This window comes from Dipodomys spectabilis, unplaced genomic scaffold (genome assembly GCF_019054845.1).
Source record: "Dipodomys spectabilis isolate Male_0828 unplaced genomic scaffold, ASM1905484v1 ptg000106l, whole genome shotgun sequence".
Classification (NCBI taxonomy): Eukaryota; Metazoa; Chordata; class Mammalia; order Rodentia; family Heteromyidae; genus Dipodomys; species Dipodomys spectabilis.
Window position 1 is genome coordinate 1,442,926 of NW_024870783.1, and position 27,974 is coordinate 1,470,899.

The 27,974-nt window shown below is 39.7% G+C and overlaps 1 pseudogene and 1 gene segment (V, D, J or C); one reads left to right on the forward strand and one right to left on the reverse strand.

Annotated features, from left to right (window-relative positions):
* Positions 1-710: 710 nt before the first annotated feature.
* On the forward strand, positions 711-26,170 carry LOC122114140. The segment is given in 3 exon segments: positions 711-795; positions 16,529-16,542; positions 25,835-26,170. Coding segments are annotated over 3 exon segments (378 nt in total).
* Positions 7,638-8,005, reverse strand: LOC122114141 (annotated as a pseudogene).
* Positions 26,171-27,974: the final 1,804 nt, after the last annotated feature.

Consider the following 27,974-nt stretch of genomic DNA (forward strand, 5'->3'; position numbering starts at 1 on the left):
AGAATTTATCTCTGCTTCTGAACATAGTAGTTGTGGTGAAGATGATTAAAAGCCAGAAGGAATAATATGAAAACCTTCAGAATGGACATATAAAATGATACAAAATTCTAGGTCAGTAAAAATTGTAAAGGCTGTTCAGATATGAAGGGAGAAAGGCTCTGAAAGGACGTGCTTGTACGGATCACCTGGGACAAAATCTCAGAGATGAAGGAGATAATAAGGCTGAACAGCACAGTACAGAAATCCAGGCATTTTCTTATCAACACAACAGCTACACTTATTCATTACAGGACAACAGTGCTGATAAATTGACACATACAGATTATCAGTGAATCAGAGCTACTGTAAAAGTTTCTGTCCTGCATAATAACAAAGAAATGCCAAATTTGTGTTCTGCAAAATTTGTTTATAAATTTCTGGCACTAACACTCCAGTGAACAAGTCTTGACTCAGTTAAAGAAATAAGATGGAAAAAAAGCTTTGATCCTCAAAGTTACCATTGTTGTGTGCACATCACAGGAAAGCAACTTGGAGATTCTCTTCTGTGTTTAAAACTTACTCTGTTGCCCGACCTAGTTCCCTTGAGACTCAGAATGCAGAGTTGCTGAGATGAGGCAGCTGGACAGCTGTGTATAACTCTGCTGCTGATTTGCATGCACCAACAGCACAGCCCAGTGTGCTCAGGACTTCTTCATAGGCTGCTCACATTAGGCAGTAGTTAGACCACGTCAGCACACAGCATGGACATGAGGACCCTTGCTCAGCTCCTGGGGATCCTGCTGCTCTGGCTTGCAGGTAAAGTAGGACAATGCTAGGGATTAACACAGCTCAGTGTGATCCAGGATGTTTACTCTTCAGGGATGCCTTCTTATAACTTGATAATTAGTGTGGATATTTGTTTTCATGTTTCTGCTTCCAGGTGCCAAGTGTGATATCCAGATGACCCAGTCTCCATCTTCACTGTCTGTGTCTCTAGGAGACACTGCCACCATCACTTGCAGGGCCAGTGAGGACATTGAGTATTATTTAGCCTGGTACCAGCAGCAACCAGGGAAAGCTCCTAAACCCTTGATCTACGGTGCAGATATTTTGGAGTCCAGAGTTCCATCAAGGTTCAGTGGGAGTCAATCTGGGACAGAGTTCACTCTCAGGATCAGTGGCTTGGAGCCTGAAGATGTTGCCACTTATTACTGTCAACAGCATAGCAGTTTCCCTCCCACAGTGATACAAGCCATAACAAAAACCTCCCAGGGAAGCTGAAGTGTGAGTCTGGGCTGCCCCAGCTGCTCCTCCTGCTGCCTCCACCTGCTCAGAATGTTGTCAGAAAAGGCCAGTTAATACTTGGAGAGTCTGAATTGTATCAGTTGATATTTATGCAATAATAAAATAAATAACGGTATTTAAGCAGGAATTGCCTTTAATACAAAGAATGGATTCTTTGCTTCAGATTTTATTCCCTTATTTTCTGATAGCCTATTTTTTTTATTAATGTACATATCTGTAATCATTAATGGGATTCTGGGTTTCTCAGTATATGTGTATTATGTGCATTGATCATAGTCTTCCATCTTTCTTCTGTGTTCAACCTCCTGCGCTCTGATCCTGTGCCCTTGTCAGCCCCATAGTATCACTATTGCATTTTATTTTTTAAAATTTTGCTTGAGTGAGAAGGAGTATAGACAATGCTCTTTGTCTTTACTATTTTTGTTAACAAGGTGTTCTCTACTTCTATCCATCATGCTGCAGACTATATGATTCTTTATGCATGTTGTATGTATATATATATATGTATAAATACATATATATGTATTTCATACATATATATACATATATATGTACATATATACATATATATATATTTCATGGGGCTTGAACTCTGGACACTAGACACTGTCCCTGACATTTTCATGTCATGGCTAGCGCTCACCACTTGAGCCACAGTGCCACTTCTGGTTTTCTTGTGGTTAATTGGAGATAAGATTCTCATGGACTTTTCTGCCCCAGCTGGCTTTGAACTGTGATCCTCAGATTTAAGCCTCCTGAGTAGCTAGGATTACAAGCCTGAGTTAGTGGTGTCCAGCTGTTTCATTTTAAAAGACAATGTTATGTAAATGTTTTTTCTACTCATGTGTCTTGTGTTTTAGTTCATCCAGACATGAATGTAAATAAACAATATTCAGACTTTTTAGGCACAAATTTAATTGTGTGGGAGCTCAGTTTTGAAGTTAGGCTCCTTCAATTCTTCTGCTTGATTTAGCAATAGTAAGTCCTGATCTTCAACCGATAGTCAGCAGATCACTTCCACCCTTCATCTCACATTGCTCCACACAAATCACAAAACAACTCTTGTGTGGACTGTCTGTTCACATATTCAGAATCCATCCACCTTCCTCAAAGCAGCAGGGTTGGACCCCTGTGGATCTGGGGAATGGATGACCTGTCATGGAATGATGGTCAAGAGGATAGATTTGAGGAAGAGAGCCACAGAGCCTATAAAATTTAAGCTTTGAATTTTTAGTTTAAAACTTTTGTGGTCATGAGGGTAATAAAGATTGAAAAAGATGATTCTGTTTTAATTATATCTTTATTATCTTTAAGTAATAAGATAAGAAATTACCATTCAACAAGTCAGATTTGAGTAAAATAATATCATTCTCTCCTGTCCCTCCAAGGACAGTTGATATTTTTAAATTCTATTTTATTGTCAAGATAATGTACAATGGGGATACAGTTACATATGTAAATTAGTAAGTACATTTCTTGTCGAACATTGTTACTCTCTTTCCCATTTTCCTCCCACTTTCCCTTCCTCATTATGCCCCACCAAGATGTAAGGTTCATTTCCAACATATTGTTTTGTGAGTATTGCTCTTGCATTATCTCTTTTTTCTTTTTTTTTCTGGTTTTCCCTTATGGTTTATCCCCTGTTGTCACTGTATTTTATTTTGGTGCCCTGTGTACTATATATACATTTATCTGAATTAGGGAAGGGAAGGGGAACAACAAAATGATGAAACAAAGTTGATTCTTGAATTGTCCTTTCTCTCAGAATGTCTGAAGGAGAGCTATGCCAGAGATCTAATTTCTGGTGAACAAAGGAAGATATCAAAGTGGCAATTTATACTTACTGGATTATCAACATGGGACTGTTTGGCATGAAACTCTGATTATTGTTGTTACACTCTGTGGGCCTAATTGAAATAGAGGATGGGAACTTGAACCAAGACACTGTCCTTTACATAGAGTCCTTTTTGATCCATCAGTTCTCTTTTGACTTTCTGGTGTTCTTAGATTCCTGGCAGCACTTTTCATCTCTGCCCTCACTCTCTTCCTCTCTGTGTCTCTGAACTCAGGGTAATAACCCAGGTCATGTGATGCTGATTTTTGTCTTACATTTGTGTCATTGTTCTGAAATAGATCTGAACTAGTGTGGGGTTTTAGGGTTATCCTAAGTCTAGTTCCATTCACAGGGCCAGGTTGCTTGTTTGGAGGAAGTAGAAGGTTCATCATAAGAGATAACCATAGAACTACAGTAGGCACAACATAAAGTTTATATTTAGGTATTAAATTATATGTGTATATTCTTTGTCTACAAGTTGTATAATTAAAAGAATCACAGGAAGTAGGTGTAATCTAGGTCCATGATATAACTAACTACATGGAAGAATCCATCAGGGAAAGTCTCTCTCTGGATGTGTGTACCAAACATACATACTTCGTCTCATTCAATTTTATTTAAGTCTACACAGCAAGATTTGCTGTGCATTTCATCCTGACAGGAGTATGGGAAAATGCTTCTGGGGTCACATAGAACCCAATCACATAACTAGTTTATATCTAATTGTGACTACAAAAACACCCCTCTGTGTAGTATTTTCACAATAAAAAAGCACCATGCCTCACTCGTTCCTGAATATTGTGTTTCATTAGACACAGCTGCTCTTCATAGAGGGATCAATACTGTAAAAACAGGAAGTTAAGAGATCACTTGAAATTGTAAAATCTGTTGTTCACTTCTCATTAAGATGATATTTTGATAGTATGCAATTATGAATTGAAAAGAAATTTTCCTCAAAATACATTGTTTCTCCAATTTCCAGATTTCAAGTGGAAAAGTCACATTTGAGTTGAATGTTTTCATCTTTGATTTTCAAACTTCTGCTATGTACACTGCATCATTGCTTAATGGAAAATTTTTCCTAAATTTTATAATGATATGCTAGTTCAGACAAATCTCTAACAATTTTACTGAGCACTAAAAGGGATTTCTCAATCCACATGTGGAGTCTCTAAGCATATGACAAAGGCAAAATCCTATACTATTATCCTTGCTAATTATTTCTTAATTCTGAATTGTTTATATGTAGAAATAGTGACATCATTTAGTAGCTATAGAATTCCTAACAGAAACGAAGACGCAACTTTCTATGATCAATTTTTATTACTCCTTTGGTAACATTTTTGATTTTATGATTATTTGGTTGTCTTGAGACACAGAAATTCCCCACACCTCTTGCACTTCACAAATGAGTTGCAGATGAGTCTCCATGTGTTCACCATTCAAGAGATGGAACAAGGTTAGAGCCGACTTCCAGATGTTGAATGTCATTGCCATGTAGTGTCTATTATATAAATATAGCACAATTAATCTGTTCTTGGTTATGCTGTTTTAGCTATGGATCTTATATAGAAAAAAGCTGTGATGGGAACAATTATTTTCATTGGCTTTTTGGAGCTCAGTTCAGGCACAGGATTCTATCTTTTTTTTAATTCTATTTTTAAAATGTTTCTTTTGGTATTTTAGTTTACAATTCTGAACAACATGCATTTAGTGATATTTATTTAATAATTCATCAACATGTTTAGATATTAGATATCTAATATATAAATTTTCTAAACATGACAGAGATTTAGTGGTACAAAAACGTGCAAAAATCCACAGACACACACATCCAATGAAGATTTCCCCTGCTGGATTCTTCCATGTAGGCTTAGTTATACTATGGATCTAGACTATACCTACTTCCTGTCATGCTTTTTATTATCAACGTGTACACAAAGAACATATAATATATAATACATAATATAATACTTAAATATAAGCTTTACTGTGTTGTGCCTACTGTAGTTCTATGGGCACAAATACAGAGTGTCAGATATCTCTTACTTATGGGCATTCAGCAGTCTACTTCCATGTAAAGTATTCAGACATTTCTGCCACTAGAATGAAGGAGTTACAAAGTTTCTTGTTTCTTTTTTCTTTTTGCTTATGTGGTGCTGAGGAATCGAACCCAGGGCCTCAGGCATGCAAGGCAAGTGCTCTACCACTGAGCCACAAAGGAGGAGGCTACAATGCTTGATAAGAAATGTACTTATCTTGCCCATCTAATTGTAACCATTCTTTACAGTATTTTCACAATAAAAAATAAATAAAAATTAAAAAAAGAAAGTTCCTTGTTTCATTGTTTTTTGATTTTTTTCCCCACTGAGAAATTACAAGCTTTGGAAAAAGAAAACTATTATATGTTCTATTTATTTATTTTCAAATAATTATAAATGTCCATAAAGTTGTGAAGAAAATTACAAGGAGGTTTTTTGCATCCATCCCCCAGACTATCCCAGTACCAACATCCCAGTACAACTATCCAGTACAGACATCCCAGTACCAGGAAATAGACATTGGTTCAATCCATATAGATACTACAGTAGTCACTTGCACACTTTGGTGTTTGTTCATGTGCAGATGTGTGTGCATTGGGTTTGCTTATCACATGAGCAGCCCACATGTAAGTGTGAATGTTGAGAATATATAGGTACCCCATATTTGGGTTTCTCTGTTGTCAACATCATCATGGAGGAACTGTTCCCTACCAATGCCACAGACTCCTGGGGCTGTCCATTAGCCACAGAATTCCCTTTTTCCAATCAGCCCTGGCCAACACTTCATAAAAAGAAAATATAAAAAAGTCCTGTTTTAAGATTGGCTGTATTATTCAGTATAGCTTTCTTATGGTTCATCCAGACAATGTATATGATAGTTTAGCTCCTGTTTATATTGAATAGAATGCCTTGGTTGAAGAAACACATATTCTTTTATTTTTTTATCAGTTAATAGTTGGGAAGATTCTTAGTTTTACTACTGATAAGGATTCTAAGACTATTTCTTTAAAAGTTTCTATGTGAAAATTAAATGCATTACTCTGGGATAAATGCCCCACCATTTTTTTTGGAAATGTATTTTAATAGAGCTTTCAAGTTTAGAAAGCACTGTCCAATTTCATATTTTTTATTGTCATGATGATGTACAGAGGGGTTATAGTTACATAAACAAGGTAATAATTACACTTTTTGTCAAACTTGTTACCCGATTTCAAGGTCATTTTAACATTGCTGTAGCATTTTAAATTCCATTCAGCAATGGATGACTATTCAGCTCCCCACCATGTTTAGCATAGTTCCTGTTATCTTTATCCTTTTTCATTTTATTTCCTCTCGAAAGTTTATGTAGCTTTTCTTCTGATGATATAGAAACTTGTGCCAGACCTCATTCAGGTTCATGGCCCAGACCATAAACACTTTCCTTCTGAACTGCACTTCCTTCTCCCAGGAAGATCCATAGGAAAGTCTTCCAGTATCCTCCTTCCCATGAGTCCGCAGCCTCATCTGTCAGGCAGAAACTCACAACCCATGAAGTGTAAGCCTGCCCATAGCTCTGGTTTGAGATCATTATTCCAAATTCTATCATGGATTCTGGTGCCTGAGTCTGTGTGGACTGGAAATTCACAAGCCACATGGCCACATTTGCTGCAGCCAGCCCTGGAGCATATACATCATGAAAATTTCAGGGGTTATCCTTAGAATCTGGCTTCTTTCAACCCTACTTGTGTCAATGCTTTTGTGACCTCTCTTTGTCAATCTATTAATGTGTCCCCTAAGTTTACCAAGTGGCTTTCACACCTACACAGCATCCAGCTTCCTTCACCTTGTTTTATTTAGTACCAGTTTTGTCTATCCTGCAGTTCACATGATAAAGGAAGAATAAAACAATGATTTTATAGTAACTTGAGGAAATACAAAGGAGAAATAATATAAATTTGTACCTTGTTTTAGAATGATTGGACATTTTTTTCTATTGTTTATTCAGAGTTTAGATGGTCAAAGCACCCTTGGCTTGTGGCCCAGTTAAATAAATACACACATAGAAAAAAGTATGAAAAATGCGAATAAATAAAATACATTTAGAACACTTATGAGACTGTATAACAAGTACATATAAAATAGTGACCCATATAACTTCCGTATTTCCAAGGGTAATATGAAAAGGGTCTTCCATGTACCATACATATATAGAGCCATAAATTCATATTTAATAATCTAATATGTATTTTATACATGGAAATGTTTCTGGAGGGAGAGGGGTTGGATAGAGTAGGGCAGAGTAGAAAGATAAAAGAGTGACATTATTCAAGATGAATTGTATTTATAAACTGACATGTTTAATGGTAACAGTTTTTTTTGCACAACTACACAGAGATAATAAAAGTACAACTGAAAACAAGAAATGTGTATCAAGTTCTAAATTTCTTCTTTTCATGGCCACAGATCATGGCATTTATTACAGGGGGAGTTAGGGATGCTCATTCAGTCCAGCGGTGGCCGCAGTGCACACGTAGTACAGGCGCATGGCATCCTCAGCCCGGGCCCTGTGTGACTGGAAGAACACTGCCTCCTTGTGGCCACAGTTCTGGCATGGGTGGTTTTTGGTCCACGGCAAAGTGGGGTCCTGGGACACGTCAGCGATGATCTGGGTCAGCTCGTCCACTTCGTGCTTGATTTAGTTGACGTTAGATGTAGCTGCTGTCTGCTGCCTCCTGGTAGTCACAGTTCCGGCATGCACACAGCAGGATGCGGTTCTCCTTGTCTTCCTGTGGGTACAGCATGTTGTTACATTCCTGGCAGAAATGAGTACCTACAGAGCCCGGCTCGTAGTACCATCGGGTTCCATAGTTACACACTGACCGCCCAGCCTCCCCAGCTTGCAGACTGAAGCTCTAAATTTCTTCACTCTCCGCTCTGCCCTTCTGTTTCTTTGAAGGTTATATTTGAACAAGATTGAATCTTTTAAGGCTTCTAATCTCAGATGAGATTAGAAGTGATCTTATCAGTGTTGGGAAATGTACTTCCAGAAGAGACTGTGATGAGAGGAGTTCACAGCTGATGACCCAGTGAAGTCGTGGTCCAACTCACTGAATATATACAGGAAGGCACTTTGCACAGCAAGAGTTTCAGTCAAACTCAGTCAATGCAAAATGAAGTATTTATAGCATATATAAGGAACACTTATTCAACAAAACTCCTTCTTGACATATAGGCAGCAACACAACTAAATATAGATGCAATATTATTTTCTTTTCTACTCAGAATTTGTCCAGAAATCAGAATCAGCAACAGAATCCCTGAGAGCATGCTACAAATTCAAAATGACAAAATCATCTCAGATCTACTGAATATATGCCAGCAAATTAACAATGATCCATGTCAGACTTAGGGATTTGTATTCAGATGAGTATAACAGTACTACAGATATGATTTTTACTCCTCAACACATTTAAAAGCATTTTCATTTAAACCATAGTTCTCAGAATTTCTTTGTTTCTCTATCTTGGTCTCTGTCTGTCTCTGTCTCTGTGTCTCTCTCTTATACATACAGATAAATGCACACACACACACACACACACACACACACACACACACACACACAGCCCTGTACCTGTCCTCCTCATTTCACTCCTAAAAATGAAGTCCTTCTCTCAGCTCCTGTGGCTGTAAATGCTCTGGATCCCTGGTAAGCGCAAAGGGAGATGAGGAACAAGAGTGGGTGGAAAGTATGTTCTCAGGGGCCAGTTGTGACCTATGCAAGTGTTAGATGTTCAGTTCTTGTTATCTATGATGGGGCAAGTGAGATTTAGTTCTGGAAATAGAGAAATATTTCAGAAGGATCTAAAACTTATGCTTTTGTGAAGATTCTCCTTGGTTAGAATAATGTAGTTGACTCCTGGATACTCATTTATACTTAAAAAATACCTTTATTTCTAATATGAAATATTTTATATTGTAAGCCAAACTATGAAATATGAACAATAGGTAATATATCAAAATTCAAATAAAAAGCATGCTTTTCTATGTTTGTACATAACCTTGCACTTCTGTCTTATTCTAATTTCAGGATCCAGTGGAGATGTTGTGCTGACCCAGACTCCACTCTCCCTGCCTGGCACCCTGGGAGAGCCGGCCTCCATCTCCTGCAGGTCTAGTCAGAGCCTATTGCATAGCAATGGAAACACCTATTTGGATCGGTTCCTGCAGAAACCAGGCCAGTCTCTACAACTCCTGATCTATCAGGTTTTAACCGATTTTCTGAGGTTCTGAGATTGGTAGGGGGCGGAGAGGGGGGTTAGGCAAAGATTTCACATGAAAACAGGGTGGAGGCAGAAGATGTTGGAGTTTATTGCTGCCTTCAACATACACATTATCCTCCCACAGTGATACAGCCCTGAACTAAAACTTCCCTTCTAGCAATGTGAGCTGCCCTTAAACATTGCTGGACTTGGGGGCACTAGAGAAGGTTGTCTGGGTAGCTTTGTATGTCCCTCCCACACAGTATAACCCCCGTTTTCACTGTATTTGATGTTAGTATAATTTGTGAAGAGGAAGGAAAAAACAATTTGTTTAAATAGGGATACAGGTGGACCCACTGCAACAATGAGATGTACAAGATGTTATGTCGAAAAATGACCTTTACAAGTTTGGCGGGGGGTGGGTGGAGATAGGAGGGCAGGGATGATGAGGGGAAACAAAGGAGGAGGCAATAAGAAATGTACTCATAGCCGGGTGCTGGGGGCTTACACCTGTAATCCTAGCTACTCAGGAGGCTGAGATCTGTGGATCGAGGTTCAAAGCCAGCCCTGGCAGGAAAGTTCTCGAGTCTCTTATCTCCAATAAACCACTAGAAAACTGGAAGTGGTGCTGTGGCTCAAGCGGTAGAGCGCTTGGCTTGAGCTGAAGAGCACAAGGACAGCGCCCAAGCCCATAGCTCAAGCCCCATGACCAACCCCCCCCCACACACCAAAAAAAAATGTACTCATTACCTTGCTCATGTAATTGTAACCCCTCTGTATGGTATTTTCACAATAAAAAAAAAGGGAGAAGAAAAAAGAGTGAGAGAACTGGAAACAGCACATGTCTCGGAGCTCACTTTGATAAGCATCATTTTATTTGCTCATATGCACATAGCTATTGAATGCTTGTGTTCTGCTCTTGAGAACATACTCTTTTGTTTTCACTGTGTGAATGTTTAGACTATTGTTAAATTATATCTAGATGTAATTATTTGTCTTTTACTATCCATTGCGTTTACTTGTAAGTTTATAGGCACAGCCTGTGTTATTGGTGTCAGGCTTGCTTTAACTAGTACAACTTTTTCCAAGGCTATTGTTGCTAATTATAATGTTTATCCAATGTATCTTATCATTGGAGGCAAATAAGAACAATTTTACAGGTCTTCAAAGCTGAAGTCAAACAGAACACAGGGATAGTAATTATTCCACCTGTACAGTCAGATGGTACAAAGGAGCAAACAGGGGAATTTTCCCTCAGCCAATCAGCTTTTCTTTCTTCAGCCAAACTCATGGTTTCTCTCATTCACATTGATCAGCATTCTGTGGAAAAGTAGAAAAGAAATGGGCTCTCTCAGTTAGCTCTGTCCTCTCTGCTTGCTTCACACTCCTGGATTCTGTGTTTATTCATCATTGATGGGTTAACAATGGGGTGGTGTTACTGGGAGGTGGTAAAAGTACCTAGTTGGAGGAAATACATTGGTGGGACTGTCCTTAGGCCTAAATCTTGCCCTCACCTCTTCGTATTTAATTTTGGATTCATGTTTTCCATGAGTTGAATAGCCTCTTCTAGATGATCCCACATGATGATGTCCTGCCTCTCCATAGGCCAAGGAAACTAAAGATTGTGAACTGAAATCTCTGACACAATGAGCCAAAATGAATACTGTGTCTTTCTTCCCTTACGTTGTTCCTGTCAGGTACTTGGTTCAGACACACAAATATTAGGAACTCACCTATATATCCTGACTAGCAATCTGTACTTTAATCAGGTAACAAGGATCCATACCTAGTTTCTGAAACTAGGCTTTAGCACATGCCTATTTTGGCTAAGAAGATCTTAACTTGGAAAAAAATAATTTAGGTATGCACAACTACTTACCAATAACATGATCTCAGACCACAAAATAATTGTTTTAGAAACTTGAGGATATATCAAGACTAAACAATTCCTAACATTTTGCCTATAATCCCCAAAGGTCACAGAAGGAAATAAGTGGATTGAAGTTGAGGCTATATTGGCAAATCATTATCACAAAGCTATCTGAATGAAATCTAGGCATTGTGCTACCATCTTATACTTATGGCTACAAGGGAGGTATAGATAGATGGAACACGGTCTTACCTCTATCTGATAGACAAAACTAAAACAGAAAAAGCTAGGTGTATGGCTCATGGAGTGTGGGTGGTTGGGGAGTGAAGGGATAGTGGGACAACAACAAGGGAATGGGTAACAATGATCAACAAGTAATTTACTCATCGCCTTACTCATATAACTGTAACCCCTCTGTACAGTATCTTTAAAATAAAATGAAATAAAAATAAAATAAAGAAAAATTGCTTAGCAAGCTAAAGGCACTGACATCTAATCTTTGGATTATAAACCCTCTAAAAATGTGCTTCTGTGTTGGGTATTTTGTGACCTGAATTTCTCTATGTGCCTTAATCTCTAGATGTTATTTATGAACTCTAGAAGTGACTCTTTGGCCACTGAGGAAGATCTAACAAAATCCATGTCAGAGGCAAACTGAGTGACCTGCAACACAAGAGCTCCAGTTGGATCAACAGTCATTAAATGTGTGAATAGTCTTGAGTGGGTGGCTCATGCCTGTAAAATCTAACTACTCAGAAGGCTGACATCTGAGGATGTCAGCAGGAAAGTCCATGAGACTCTTATCTCCAATTATCACTGGAAAAACCAGAAGTGAACATGTGGCTCAAAGTGGATAGTGCTAGCCCTGAGTTCAAGCTCCATGAGTGACCAAAAAAAAGTATGAATTGCTGATGAATATAAGTTCTTGGGTTTTATGCCAAAAGGTTTTCGAGTGGTTCATTGCACACTATTTTCGATAAAAACCAATTTCTACACTATTGATATTTACAAAACAATCGGAAACAGGAGAAATAAAAAAAATCCACAAAATATATGAATAAATAGAATACATTTTAGTTCATTTATGGAAACATCTAAGGAATAGTTAGTACTATTACAAATATTACAGAAATATATAATGTAATAGTAATGTATGGTAATATATAAATGGAGCAATAAAATGTGACTTTATATGTACAATAAATAAGTATCAAATATCATTAAGTTCACAGTTAAAAAATGAGTGGCATATGTCCCTATGTGCCAGATGTTTTAAAACATGCATATAGATTTGTTTGTTGCTGCAAACATACATATATATATATATGTGTGTATTTATAGATATCAAGAGAAAGGTGCATCATGTGCAGATACACACACACAAACACACATACACTAACACAAATTATGAGGCATCTGATGAAATGTAGCTTAGTTTGTCCAGAGCCTGTGCTAAATAGACAGAAATGTAAGAATACAGAGCATGGAGACTTTTGAGGAAACCTATATATTTCTAGCCTATATATTGCTAAATAATCTTATTTCTACACTTACCATTGTCATGAAAAGTTCAAGAAAACAGAATTACTTTGGATGACCTTTTGTAGTAGTTCTTCTGCATTAACAAATGGGTAGGATAGCTTGCAGATTAAGAAAGTGTGTTTCTGAACTTGTCTGTGAGAAACTCTCTAGAGAGAATTGACTGTGAGAGGAAGACCCACCTCATAGTCCACAGCTCCTTTCAATAGGATGCAGTCTCTCGTGCAATAAAAGAGCCAGGAGGAGGAAGGAGAACATTCACTCTGCTTCTTGGGTGACATGATGTGAGCTCCACTGTACTCTGCCCACATGGCAGAGTAAAATTTCTAACCTAAGATTGAAATAATGAATTCTTCCCTTCAAGTTGCTTTTATTAAGGTCTTGTCACAGCAATTAAAAGCTAAGTACACATCTTTATAACATTTTCTAACTAACTTTGACCAATGATGTAAGATGGATGCTGTACTGAGAGCATTTGATATCACCTTCTCTGGGTTGAGAGGGTTGGCTATTATTTGTGTTGGAAACTATGGAAATTTGTTAGATGATATGGTGAGGTAGATTTTTAAGAGGGTGTATAAGTGTGGGAAAATAAGTTTCTTTTCTTTTTTGGTGGGGGGCAGTCGTGGGGCCTGAACTCTGGGCCTGTGTGCTGTCCCTCAGCTCTTCAGCTCAAGGCTAGTGCTCTACCACTTGAACCACAGCGCCACTTCCAGCGTTTTTTCTTTTTGCTTATGTGGTGCTGAGGAATTGAACCCAGGGCCTCAGGCATGCAAGGCAAGCCCTCTACCACTGAGCCATCTTCCCAGCCTGGGAAATAAGTTTCTATGCAAGGGGTGTAGAATAACATACCCAACTCATCTATTTAGCCTCAGGAGGGTGAAATGTGGGTGTGAATAAGGCAGGAGCGCTGCAGGCCAGGAGGTGAGTTCAGAACACTGGTATCTGGGTGCCATATTCTTGGAGCAGGAAGAGAGTAGCAGCTCTTCTCTGCAGGAGGCAAGTGATTATAGAGAAAGGTTTCCCCCTACAGGCTCCATGTACAACTCCACTCTTAAAACTGAGCTTCTAGACCCTTTGCATTAAACTTCTCAATAGTTTGTGAACAAATCCACATCCCATGATAAGTCCATTGGCACTGAGTGCACTTGACATCTGTAACTAAGACCAGTGATGAAATCACACAGAGAGTAACAGGCTCATTTTCTTCTAATTATAATACTTCCCCAGCACAGTGGCTTCGGGAAATCAACACTAGTAACATTATAAGTCATCAGGATTCAATGACCAATAGACATAAAATAAATGCAAATCAAAACAACACACCGCAGTTAGAAAAGCTATCACCAAAAACTCTGATAACAACAGATGCTTGAGGGGATGCGGACAGAATGGAACCCTACTGCACTGTTGGTGGGAGTGTAAACTTGTTCAACCACTTTGGAAAGTAGTATGGAGGTCCCTCAAAAGACTCCACATAGAGCTACCCTATGACCCAGCAGTCGCACTTTTGGGCATTTACCCAAATGAGCAAAAACCAGACCAACCTAAAACTACCAACAAGACTATGTTTATTGTAGCACTATTTACCATAGCTAAAATATGGAACCAACCCAGATCCCTCTCAGTAGATGAATGGATCAAGAAAATGTGGTATATATACACAATGGAATTCTATGCCTCCATCAGAAAGAATTACATTGCCCATTTTTTAGGAAATGGGAAGACTTGGAAAAATTATATTAAGTGAAGTAAGCCAGGCCCCAAAACATAGGTCCCATGGCTTCCTTTATTTGCCATAACTAGTATATGAGACCAGCAGAATCGGTCAGATAAGTTGATGTTAGGGAAATGAACCCCAAGATAAGGACTCAATTTTTTTTCTTTCTTGCTATTGTTTCTAACATATTTATGAGATATATCTTTGTTGTTTTGTAAGGTCTCTCCTCCATGGTATAAGCCCTGTTTTCACTGTATTTGATGTTGGTATATTTTGAGAAGGGGAAGGAAAAAACAAATTGTTTAAATAGGGATACAGGTGGACCCATTGCAACAATGAGATGTACAAGATATTATGTCAAAAAACGAACTTTACAACTTTGGCACAGAGCGGGGTGACGGGTGGTGATGGGAGTGGTGGAGGAGATGGGAAGAGATGTTAAGGGAAACAAAGCAGGAGGTAACAATGCTTGATAAGAAATGTACTCATTACCTTGACCATGTAATTGTAACCCCTCTGTACAGTATTTTCACAATTAAAAAAAAAAAAAAACAACTACCGCAGAGGGAACCACTGGTTCTCCCCATCTGCACCATGTCATGCATGAATAGTGATAGATTTTCCTTTACCACTTAAGCCCTCCACATGCCATGGAACCTGTGCTTCTTTGTGCCTGGATTACTTCACTTATTATAAATTTTTCCAAGCCTTTCAATTTCTTCACAAAAGAGGCAGTGTCATTCTTTCTGATGGAGGCATAGAATTTTATTGTATACATATACTAAACTTTCTTGATCCATTCATCTACTGAGGGGCATCGGGATTGGTTCCATATCCTAACTATGGTAAATAATGCTGTGATAAACATGGTTGTGCTGGTAGCTTTGGTATGACCTTGTTTGTGATTGTTTGGGTAAATACTCAAAAGTGGGATTGCTAGGTCATAGGGGAGCTCTATGTGGAGACTTTTGAGGAACCTCCATACTACTTTCCAAAGTGGTTGAACAAGTTTATACTCCTACCAACAGTAGGGTTCCCTTCTGTCCACATCCCCTCCAGCATTTGTTGTTACTAGATTTCTTGGTTATAACTACTCTAACTGGGGTGAGGTGGAATCTCAACATTTTCTTCAATGAAATTGAAAGCCAAGATTTACTATCACACTCTTTATGAAGCCAGCATAACCCTCATCCAAAACCAGGCAGGGGCTCATCAAAGAAAGAGAATGATAGACCCATTTCTTTGCTGAATATGGTCACAAAACTTCTCAACAAAATCTTGGCCAATTGACTTCAACAACTCTTCAAAAAAAATCATATACCATGACCAAACAGGATTCATTTTAGACATGAAAACCTCTTCAATATATACAAATCAATTAATAAAATTAAACAAGAGCAAGGATAAGAACCACACAATTATCTCAAAAGATGCAGAGAAAGAATTTGACAAGATCCAACACCCCTTCATGATGAAAGCTCTGGGAAAACTAGGAATCTATGGAACATTACTCAATACAATAAAGGCTGTATATGACAAACCTACAGCCAGCATTATACTAAATGGCCATTTAGGTCATACCAAATCCATTTCCTCTAAATTCATAAATGAGACAAGGATGTCCACTCTCTCCACTCCTCTTGAACCGAGTATTAGAATGTCCAGATCATGGGCCTCAAGCAAGAAAGCTCAGGGATTGTGCCCATGTCCTGTAGCTGAGCCCAGCTCCAGCGGATTTGCACGTGCCCCCACACAGCCAACTGCCTGAGCCCTTCTTCATGGTCTGCTCACACCCTGTGCAACAGTCAGTCCAAGTCAGCACACAGGAAGAGTGAGGGCCTCTGTTCAGCTCAGGGTATTCTGCTGCTCTGACTGAAAGATAAAGAAGGACAAGACTAGGAATTTATTGAGCCCATGGTTAACAGAGATGCCTTACTCCTCATGGAAACTCCCAGAACATAATTGATTCTGTGGACATTTGGTTTATGTTTTCAATATCAGGTGCCAGATGTGACATCCCCATTTCCCAGTGTCCATCCTCCCTGTGTGCATCTGTAGGAGACAGTCTCCATCACTTCCAGATCCAATCAGGGATTAGTCGTGATTCACAGTGGCATCACCAGAAACAATGTGATGCTCCTAAACTATCAATTTACAGTCTGAGGTGACATCCAGATTTAGTGGCAATGAATAGGGAAGAGAGTCTACTTTCACTATCAGCAGCCTGCAGTCTGAAGATATTGCAACTTACTACTATCAACTGAGTAATAAACAGTTCAACTCCCACAGTGATACAAGACCAAATATAAACCTCTCTGGGGCATGGAGGAGAAAATGTGAGAGGCTGGGCTGTGCCAGCTACTCCTCCTGATTCCTCAGCCTCCTGACAGTGTATCTGAGCCACAGCCAGGCTCTGAAAGTCACTGGGAGATTTGGTAGAGGGGGTCATCGACAACCCTCTCAATCTTGTCTGTCTTCTATCAGCCTCAGGAGAACCAACCAGATAATGCTTCTGGTGTCTTATTAAAAAACACAGATCTGTCCTTCTGAACCTCTGAAATATGGTATCCAGGTGGATATAATTTGCAGTTTGCCACACAATAGGCCTTTGCCTGCCTTGTGCTCCCTTTACACTGCTGCACCCACCTGCTAATTTGCATAGTGCTCCCTAAGGAGGACTTTCCCATTTGAGTCTAAGATGAAGGCTCAGCTTGCCATTGTCTTGTCCTATCAGGACTCTTAAAAAAGAATTCTTTTAGTAAGCTCCTGGGCTGCTAATGCTCTGGCTCACTGGTAAGGACAGAGGGAGATGAACAATGAAATCATGTAAATCGCAAGGAAATGAAAGGAACTAGATCCTTATATTGAGTGACATAGGTCAGGATGCAATAGAAAATAGTGTTCGGTCCTACTTACTTGTGGAACCCAGACTTAAATGATGGTAGTGATGATGGTGGTGATGGTGATGATGGCATTGATAATAATAATAATAATAATAATATAGCATGAATGCTAAATGGAAAATATCTGAAGGGAGACAGGTGAGGGTGAAAGAAAGGGACAAAAGCACACTAAGTGTAGAAGATGAATTGGTATATAAATAGATATACATATATATATACCCACATGTGCATTTGAGTTACGAAGTTCCTTTACACAGAATGAAAAATGGTGGGAGTGGGAGACGAAGAGTACAGCAACAGAAATGAGGTGGTGAGTTTTTCAAAATAAGCTGCATTCAGGTAGGGATTCTTATCATAAACTAACCTCCTGTTGTTAATATATGACAATTACAATTTATCATACAACAAAATAATAAAATGCGATGAATATGCATATAAAACTCCTGGGAACCTGCACACCTATTAACAAAGAATGGTAAACTCCAAATGAAAATTTGTCAGCTGCTATGTCATAAAAAGGCCACTAGATGGAAAACAAATGTTACAAGAAAAACCTGAAACCTAACCTTGTCAATAGGAGCTTGAAGCCAGGGAGTTCCATCTCAGGCTTTCATGGCACACATGGCATGTGGGACCATGTTTACAGAGGGGATTGTGTCTCCCCACATCCACTTTGTAAACTTTAATCAAACCTGACAAGGATGACACACAAAATTTCTTGTAATGATGTCATTAAGAGCAGGTCAGAATGGTGAGGGAAGGAAGGTGGACCCTGCAGATATGCAGCCCTGAAGGGAACATGTGCACACACCCTGTCCAGCTGTGGGAGGTGAGAGGGGGCTGCAGTGTCAGTGCTGTCCCCAGCAGTTCCCAAGAGTCCTCTGCAGTGATCAGGCCACTGATTGTCCTTAAAGGCACAGATGGTGTCCTGAGCTTCATGATGTCAGACTAGAAATATAACTGCTCATTGTTCCTAGCATTCTTTTTCAGTGTCAGAATTTAAAATGCTGAGTTAGACAATTAGAATTATATTAATGAATGTTTTAGTTTAATAGGTAATTTACTTCATATAAACAATAGATATATAAATTCTACATTCATTTGTGAACTGCTCCTCTCTGTTCTGAGAGGAATAGACTTTTTCCTTGGACACAGTCCTCACTCAGGTTCATGGCCCAGACCATTAACACCTTTCTTTCCTGTATGCTCTTTCTTCTTCCAGGAAGATCCTCAGAAATATTTTCTTATGTCTTCCTTGGATTCATCTCTTTCCTTAGATTTCAGCTTCATCTTTCAGCCAGCTACATTCCTCACACCTCAGAGCAGTGTAAGCCTACCAGCAGCTCTGATATGAGGCTAGTATTCCAAGTCTTCCATGTATTTCAGTACCTGAAGTCTATGTAGATTTCAAATTCACAAGTCCCATGGCACATGTCCACACATGCTGCAGGAAGCCCTGGAGTGTGGATCTGGAGAATGTAATGTGTTATCTCCTTGGACTTCCAGTAGTAAATACCATGTGATCACCCTGTTCATCTAACTCTGGTATGACAATCTACACAATGGGATGAAGCATGTCCACATGCTAATCTCTATGTGGGGACCTTCTTCGCTTCACTTTGGCTTCACTGTCTGTGATTCCCCAGGTTGAAGATGTTCTTTGCTAACTGGGTAGTACCAGTTTCTCAACTCCACCCTTGACCACATTGCAATTTATCATTTCTATACCTATATGAATCATATCTCCTAAATACAACTGGTGAAAACTGCTTTATTGGTGGTCATGCCTATAATACTAGCTACAGAGGAGGCTGAGATCTGACGATTAGGGTTGGAAGTCACCTTGGACATAAAAGACTATGAGTCTCTGTTATCAGTTAAACACCAAAAGGCTGGAAGTGAAGCTGTGACTCATTTGGTACACTACCAACCTTGAGCACAAAAGCTCAGGGACTAAGTCAAGCCTCAGGCCTAGCTCACAAAAAAACGGCTAGACTTAGGACCTAAAAGACGTGTAACTTGAAGGACTATGCAGGTAAAGAAGCATAATGAAGTTTAAGTAGAGTTCAATCCTTGGTCTAGAGAACAACTCAGCTTCTGAGAAAGAAGTTTCCATTAATAGATGAAACAAATGTCCTCTAAAAGTTCAGAAATATCTGGCACATACATGCATAATACCCACAAAGCTAGATGTGGTTCCAGGTATTTTCCTAAAACTAAAGAAGAAATACCTGATGTGAACTGTTCTAGAGGGAGGCGATAGGGAAGAACATTCAGAAGGGAAGCAATCCAGTCCTTTATATGAGTTCACAGGACACCAATGAATGCACCAACGGATTGTTCATATACCTCTGATCATGAGACTTTATTGTACATATTTCAGAGCTACCTTCCTTTAAAAACTTTGAAACCTGTTCATTTCTCTCTTTCTTTCAATGCATCTATCTGTCTTTCTACCTACACATGTATTATTACTTTAATAACACACATGTCTGGGTACTAATGTTCATTATTAAACCATATAATAAGGTTCAGGCAAACAATCTGAATACTCTTAAAAATTCTGTGTCACAAACTCCACTGATACCAGAGTAAGGGGCATTCTAAAATTAATTTCCCTTGAAAATGTTTGTCTTTGAGTGACTGATTTTAGCAAAGGAAAAATGAACCAAGTCATGGATAAGTTGAAAATGTTAAAAATTCTATTTGGGGTTGGGAATTGAGCTCAGTGGAAGAGTGCTTACCTGGAAAGTGCAAGGCCCTCAGTTCAGTCTTTAGCTCAGGGAAAAAAATCTATTCTTATCACAGGCCAACGGAATCATAATGTTTTCTTGTCTCTAGAAACACATTATCTACAAGGACATTGGACATCTGGGTTCTCCAGGTCTGTGCTTTGTCACTGAGATCTGCCAGCCTGCAGATCTGATTCGCACTGCCCAAACCATGTTGATTTGCATGTGCCCAGAGCACAGCCCACTGCACTGGGAACTTCTTCACAGGCTGCTCACACTCTGTACAGGAGAAGTTCCAGTCAGCAAACAACATGGACATGAGGGTCCCTGCTCAGCTCCTGGGGCTCCTGCTGCTCTGGATTGCAGGTAAGGAAAGATGATACTGAGTTTATTCATCCAGTGTTCAGCTGAGCTATGTGGCTGTTCATGGAATTACTTGGGCAGCAGAATTAATTAAAGTGCTAATGGCTTTTATGTTTCCAATGTCAGGTGCCAGATGTGACATCCAGTTGACCCAGCCACCATCCCTGTCATCATCTCTGGGAGACAGAGTCACCATCACTTGCAGAGCGAGTCAGGGCATTGGCAATAATTTACATTGGTACCAGCAGATAGCAGGGAAAGCTCCAAAGCTCCTGCTCAGTTATGCAACTACTTTGCAATCAGCGTTTCCACCAAGGTTCAGTGGCAGTGGATCTGGGACAGAGTTTACTGTCCCCATCAGCAGCCTGCAGCCTGAAGATGCCGCAACTTATTTCTGTCAACAGAGTTATACCTATCCTCCCAAAGTGACACAAGTCATTACAAAAACCTCCCAGCAAGGCAGAAGTGAGAGGCTGGCCTGTCCCAGCTGCTGCTCCTGGGACCTCTACCTGCACAACTGCCTCTACTCTACACAACTTCTCAGATGAAGCCAAACTTTAAGGTCACTGGAGAGAGAGGTCATGGAGGCATTTGCACACACTAACTCTCTGTCTTCCTGCTCATCCCAAGCAGCACACACCTTACAATGACTCTTCTGACTTTAAAAATCACTGATCTTTGATAAGGGAGCTAAAAAAATAGAATGGAAGAAAGACAGCCTCTTCAGTAAATGGTGCTGGAAAATTGGTTAACTACTTGTAGAAAACTAAAGCTAGATCCCTATATATCACCCTGCACCAGAATCAACTCCAAATGGATCAAAGACCTCGGAGTCAAAGCAGACACTATGAAAACATTACAGGATGGAATAGAAGAAACCCTAGGTCTCCTTGGGACAGGTCAAAATTTTCTTAATAGAGACCCTGAAACACAACAAATCAAAGAAAGGTTGGACAAATGGGATTGCATGAAATTTCAGAGCATCTGCATGGCAAAGGACATAGCTAGCAAGATCAATAGAAAGCCTACCAATTGGGAGAAGATGTTCACTAGCCATACAACGGACAAGGGTCTCATATCTAAAATATACTTGGAACTCAAAAAATTAAATCCCCCAACAACAAATCTTCAAAGAAACAACTACCCAATAAATATGTGGGCTAAAGACTTAAAGATAAACTTCTCTGAAGAAGAAAGAAGGATAGCCAATAGACACATGAAGAAATGCTCAACCTGCTTAGCCATAAAAGAAATGCAAATCAAAACAACATTGAGATATCACCTCACCCCAGTTAGAAAGGCAAAAATCAAGAACTCTAATAACAACAGATGCTGGAAGGGATGTGGACAAAGGGAACCTTACTTCATTGTTGGTGGGAGTGTAAACTTGTTCAACCACTTTGGAAAGTAGTATGGAGGTTCCTCAAAAGACTCCACATAGAGCTCCTCTATGACCCAGCAATCCCACTTTTGGGCATGTACTCAAATGCTTACAAACAAGACCACACTAAAGCTCACAACAATGTTTATTGCAGCATTATTTACTATAGCTAAGATATGGAACCAACCAAGATGCCCCTCAGTAGATGAATGGATCAAGAAAATGTGGTCTATATACAAATGGAATTCTATGCCTCCATCAGAAACAATGACATTGCCCCATTTGTGAGGAAATGGAAAGACTTGGAAAAAATTATATTAAGTGAAGTAAGCCAAGCCCAAAGAAACATAGGTCCCATGGTTTCCCTTATTTGCAATATTTACTATATGTATGAGTCAAGCAGAAAAGGTCAGATAAGGTGATGTTAGGAAAATGAACCCTAAGATATGTATTTAAATGTCTTTTTTTCTTTCATGCATTTGTTTCTAATGCATTTATAAGATTATTTCTTTGTTGCTTTGTATGTCCCTCCCCCACAGTATAACCCCTGCTTTCACTGTAATTGATGTTGGTATAATTTGTGGAGGGGAAGGGGAAAAATAATTGTTTAAATAAGGATACAGGATGACCGGTTGCAACAATGAGAAGTACAAGTTGTCATGTCAAAAACGAACTTTACAACTTTGCTGGGGGGGGGGAGGATTTGGTGGGGGGGGGGGGTAGGCGGAGGCTAGGAAGGAATGGGAAGGGTAAACAAAGGAGGAGGCTACAATGCTTGATAAGAAATGTACTCATTATCTTGCCCATGAAATTGTAACCCCTCTGTACAGTATTTTCACAATAAAAAATATTAAAAAAAAAGATGTCAGTGAGACATAAAATGTCTAGTAGAAGTGAGCACAAATATATTGAATACTAAGATACCAGCATTGCCTGATATTCCAGGGAAAATAGTATAGAACTTTACATTCTCCCTGCAACAAGATTCTGGCTGGATTTTTCATAGCCAGATCCTATAAAAGCACAAGAGATACAAACTCACACCTAGAGATGCCTACAGCAAAGCTGAGTCCTGGGTCATCTCCTTACTAGTACACATGGGAACAAACAAACACACACCAAAAACCTAAACAACAAGGACATAGCATAGGCATGTATGGTGAATGGAGAGGATAAGCAGAGGGTATAGAGATGTTTGCTAACATGAACAGATTTGGTATCAGTAGTCAGAATTTCATGGTGATAACTAGAATCATCACAAATGACAGACATGGCACAATATAAACAATTCCAAATTAAGAAAAAAATGTAGCTCATTTATTATGGAACAGTAAAGAAACCTATAGCTCCAAAAGCTGGTGAGCCTGCGAGTGAGTCACATTGGAAGAATTATGCAGTGTGCTGCTTCCCCTCTATTACTTCATCTGATGAATTATCATTTTACATAAAAAAGAACAAGACTATTTTAAATGCATAAAATCCATGTAAAACGCAAACTAGAAACTGGAATTAAATGTAGAGTGTGGCAGTGATAGGATGTTGGTCACTTGCCAAATTGATTACAAAATGCAGAATTTTACTTTGGGTGTTATGGAGATTGAAACTCAAAATTTCCTGTCTGCTACACAATTACACTGTCACTCTGCTTTTGTTTTTCCGACAGGGTAGCATGCTTTTATTTTAGTTGGTCTGGCAATGCACTTTCAACTTCAGACTTTGTGTTTGTTCATTATAATATGGAAGAATGTTTGGATTTTTTTACAAATATTCACTGAATCTTATAATCAAGGATTAATTTAGTTTGGGAAGGGGTACAAGATGTCCCCTTCCTCCATGACCACCAGTCAGTCACCACCTTGAACCCCAAAGATTATAAATTGATTCAAGTTGAAATCTGGATAGAATTGAGACCACTGTAACTATCATTTGTTTATGCATTATACAGCCTATGGATGTCTACAAACTCCATTGGGATTTCAAGGCTTTCTCTGGAAAGCCCTTGAGAATTTATTTGGCCATTAAGATGTTATTCAGAGAAACATCAGGTCTGGAAACAAGTTCCTACAAACACCATAAATAAGGAAGTAAGGCTGAATAGCAATTGAAAATACATTAAATGGTCACATAGATCTCAACCCCTCTCAGATCTGATGCTTTTCTCTTCCCCAGGACCAGAAAAAAAGCACAGTACCACTGAGGCAGTGTGGCATTGGTTTTTGTCCTGTCTTCAACTTGATTCCAAATTACAATAAGTGAAAGTCATTAGCATTAAATTAATAGCCCTCATTTCCCAAATTGCCAAATTTAGCAGTCTCATTGAAATAATTACAAATTTGCCTTCATTGTCATCCAGAAGGCCTATCTTCTATACCAACCACTTTAGGAATTTCACCCAGATATCTGTGCCTCCCACCCTCACATCTAGATCAATTGAGAAACAAAGTGATATTTAAAATGCGACACAATGCTACTAACTCTTTAAAACAGCTATTTTTTATTCACCCTTGAAGTTGCCCAGTGCTGACCAGCTGGTTTTAAAAAGTATGGATGACCCTCTCCATTCTCCAGGTAGTAGCAGAAATTTGGACACATGTAAGCAGAAAGAGATACATGAGGACTAGGGAGTTTGAAAGTACGTGTTTTGCCCTAAATTTGATGTGGAATGATCAGAGGACAATGGATATATGAATGCGCTGTAGTTCTTGGATAATATGAAACTGTAAGTCCAAGTAAAAATTGTACCTGGTGATCTGGCAAATCACAAAAACTTACGAAATTTTGGACTTTTCTGGTAGCAACATGTTTTTGCTTCAGCCCTCTAGCCATCTAACCACAGAACATGCTTACTAAAACCCTTGGTATAGTTGTTTTCTCTCATTTTGAAAATTTTCCTGTGTAGCAAATTTTTTTGTTTATGCAGTAAATTCAATTAGGAAGAGTTAGACTCAGTCTTTATATCTACTCTTGGGAAGAATCACATTTTACTTTGTGTATATGTTTGTTTTAGAAGAGCCTGAAGTATAAATTGCTTGAAAATTTAACAGCTTATTTATGTCTTGCTAGGCCAATGAGAAAGTTTCAATGTATAGAGATATTAAACCAGTTAAAAATATCCACAAGGGCTGGGAAGGTGGCTCAGTGGTAGAGCACTCGCCTTGCATGCTTGAGGCCCTGGGTTCGATTCCTCAGCACCACATAAGCAGAAAAAAAAGCCAGAAGTGGTGCTGTCGCTCAAGTGGTAGAGTGCTAGCCTTGAGCTGAAGAGATGAAGGACAGCACCCAGGCCCAGAATTCAGGCCCCACAACTGGACCCCTCCCCCCCCCCCCCTGCAAAAAAATCCACAAATTCTATTCTTTCCATATCTTCACTTCTCTACATGTTCTGAATATGAAGAACTCAATTATTACTTTACTCTTCTACCTTTCAAGTGTCATGACATAAGGATTGAAAAACTCAAAAGAAATGTTCATCATCCCTGAATATACCAATAGATCTATTCAAAGGACAGTAGACTCGTCACAGTTTTGCTGTATTGGTGAAACAAAGTCTCTGGGCTAAACTAAGGTACGTAGGCACCGTGGAAATATGAGGATTTCCTGAGTTGAGCTGGTCCTATAGCTATTATCAGCTTTACCGACCTTTGCTGATTTGCATATGCTCAGAGCACACCCTACTGCCCCCAATGACTTCATAATAGGCTGCTCACACCCTGTACAGCAGTCAGACCCAGTCAGCAAACAGCATGGACATGAGGACCCCTGCTCAGCTCCTGGGGATCATGCTGCTCTGGCTCCCAGGTGAGGAAGCACAGCACTCCTCCCATCCTCTGTTCAGTGCTGCCTGGGTCTTCAGGGAAGGCCTCCTATAACATGACTAAAAGTGAGGACATTTGTGTTTTTGTTTCCAATGACAGGTTTAAGATATGACATCCAGATGACCCAATCTCCACCATTCCTGTCTGCATCTCCAGGCGACAGAGTCTCTATCACTTGCCGGGCCAGTCAGGACATTAACTATTATTTACACTGGTATCAGCAGAAACCAGGGAATGCTCCAAAGCTTCTGATCTATAACGCAAATAGTTTAGCCTCTGGAATTCCATCAAGGTTCAGTGGGAGTCAATCTGGGACCAAGTTCACTATCACAATCAGCAGCCTACAGTCTGATGATTTTGCCACTTATTACTATCTACAGGGTAGTAGTTACCCTCACACAGTGATACAAGCCATAACATAAACCTCCCAGGGAAGCAGAAGTGAGAGGCTGGGCTGCCCAGCTACTCCTCCTGGTGCTTCCATCTGCTGATAAAGCTTCTCAGATGTAGCACAGCTATGAACACTTTTGAAGTTTTCCATTGAAATGTGAAGGCTCCTCTGAATCTTTGTCCCTTTTCTCCTTCTCTAGCAGAAGCACAGACATGGCCATGTGTCTTCTCATATAAAGTCATTCTTTCTGATTCACACAGTAAAACAGAAGCCAGACAAGAATCTCTAAGAAGGAATTCTTTTAATTCAGGAAATGAGTCTAATCATTAGGTTCTTTAATCCTAGGTCATCAGAGAATATGGAAGGGGAAGTGTGGCATTCTCTGGTTCAGTGAGGCTGTCCTAGGGTTTTGAGCACATAATCCTATGACTCTCAGCCCTGTGGAAAAAGCCAGGTTGAGTGGCTGATGCTCTCACCTGACCCAACTGCCTCTCCAGGGGAATTCTCCAGGCCCAGATGTCAGGCAGCTTATGTCAAAAATTATAGAAGTCTCGATTTTCTGGGAAGTTGGCAGAGGAGAAGCTGGAGGCTAAACAAGCTCTCACATAGAAAGCAGTTTTAGTGTTCCAGTGAACAGTCCTAGGCCAGAGAATCACACCAAGTGTGCCTTCACAGTATAGAGAGTTTGGCCAGAGAGGGAAAATCCAGGCAAGAAGACAGATCTGAGTACTGTCAGGTAGCCAGGCTGTGGCAGCTGTGGTAGCATCCATAGTGACCATACCTACAACACAGAGAGTCTGGGACAAAGGTGCCAGATGCAGCGGGTGAGTAGATTCTACTCAACACCAGCAAGAACTGACAAGGATCAGGTATCTTCATCCTGTTGATAGCAGACCAGAGACGACCTAGGAACCAATACTCCGGCTTGAGTAGAACTCTGATATCCTCACTCCTTCTCAGGGAGCAGAGGAGGGAAGGCTGCCCCTCCCCAACCCTACCACAGAGATCTCCATCTTTGATACAGACAAGGGCCTGGCTGAGCAGCTAGCTCCCACTCAGGCCTTGGAAGAAAACAAAAGCCATTTAGCCTATCACAGAAACCTGTCCAGACCTGCCAGGCTCAACTCTATCCAGGGGAATGTCACCCAGCCCAGGCAAAGGAGGCCCTGCCCTAGAGGAGTGGCTTTCTTCACTGGGTAAACAGAGCCAGAGGATGACCCTCCCTACAGCAGCCTTGACAATCAATTGAAATTCAGTAAACATAAGCCCTGAGAATGGCTCCAAGCTGGGCTCTGTGAGTGTCTCTGGAGCTAGATCCTCAGGGAAAAGCTACTGTTTGCTGAAAGGCCTCAGCCCTACGCAGAACCTAGATTCATCACAGAATCTCCAAACTAGAGGAAACAGCCATCTCCCTCTTTTGTGATACTCAAAGTAGATCTCCCTCAAACTGAACTAGCCTGAGAGGAGTATCACAGAATCTTGGGAAAAGCAGAGCATTTTTCTGCCTCCTCAAACTGACTTAGGAAACCAATCAAGCCACAGGAAAACCTAACACCACAAGCAGACCAGAGACACCACCAAGAGACTGGTTACAGACACAAGGGAGATACAGAATCTTCCCATCACCCCCCCCCCCCAAAAAAAAAAATCAAAGAACTCTTTTTGTACCTTTTTAATTTTTTTTAAATTTTTTTCCTCTTATAATTTTTATTTTAGGTTTATATGTGTGTCTGTGCTTTATTTTTATTTATCTCTATTGACCTTTTGGTGCCTTATTTTTTCTGTCTTTATTTTTTTCTTTTTTTCATTCTTTTCAATTTTTTCTCTTTCATTTTTGCGTGACTTAATTTCTGTTCGTTCTT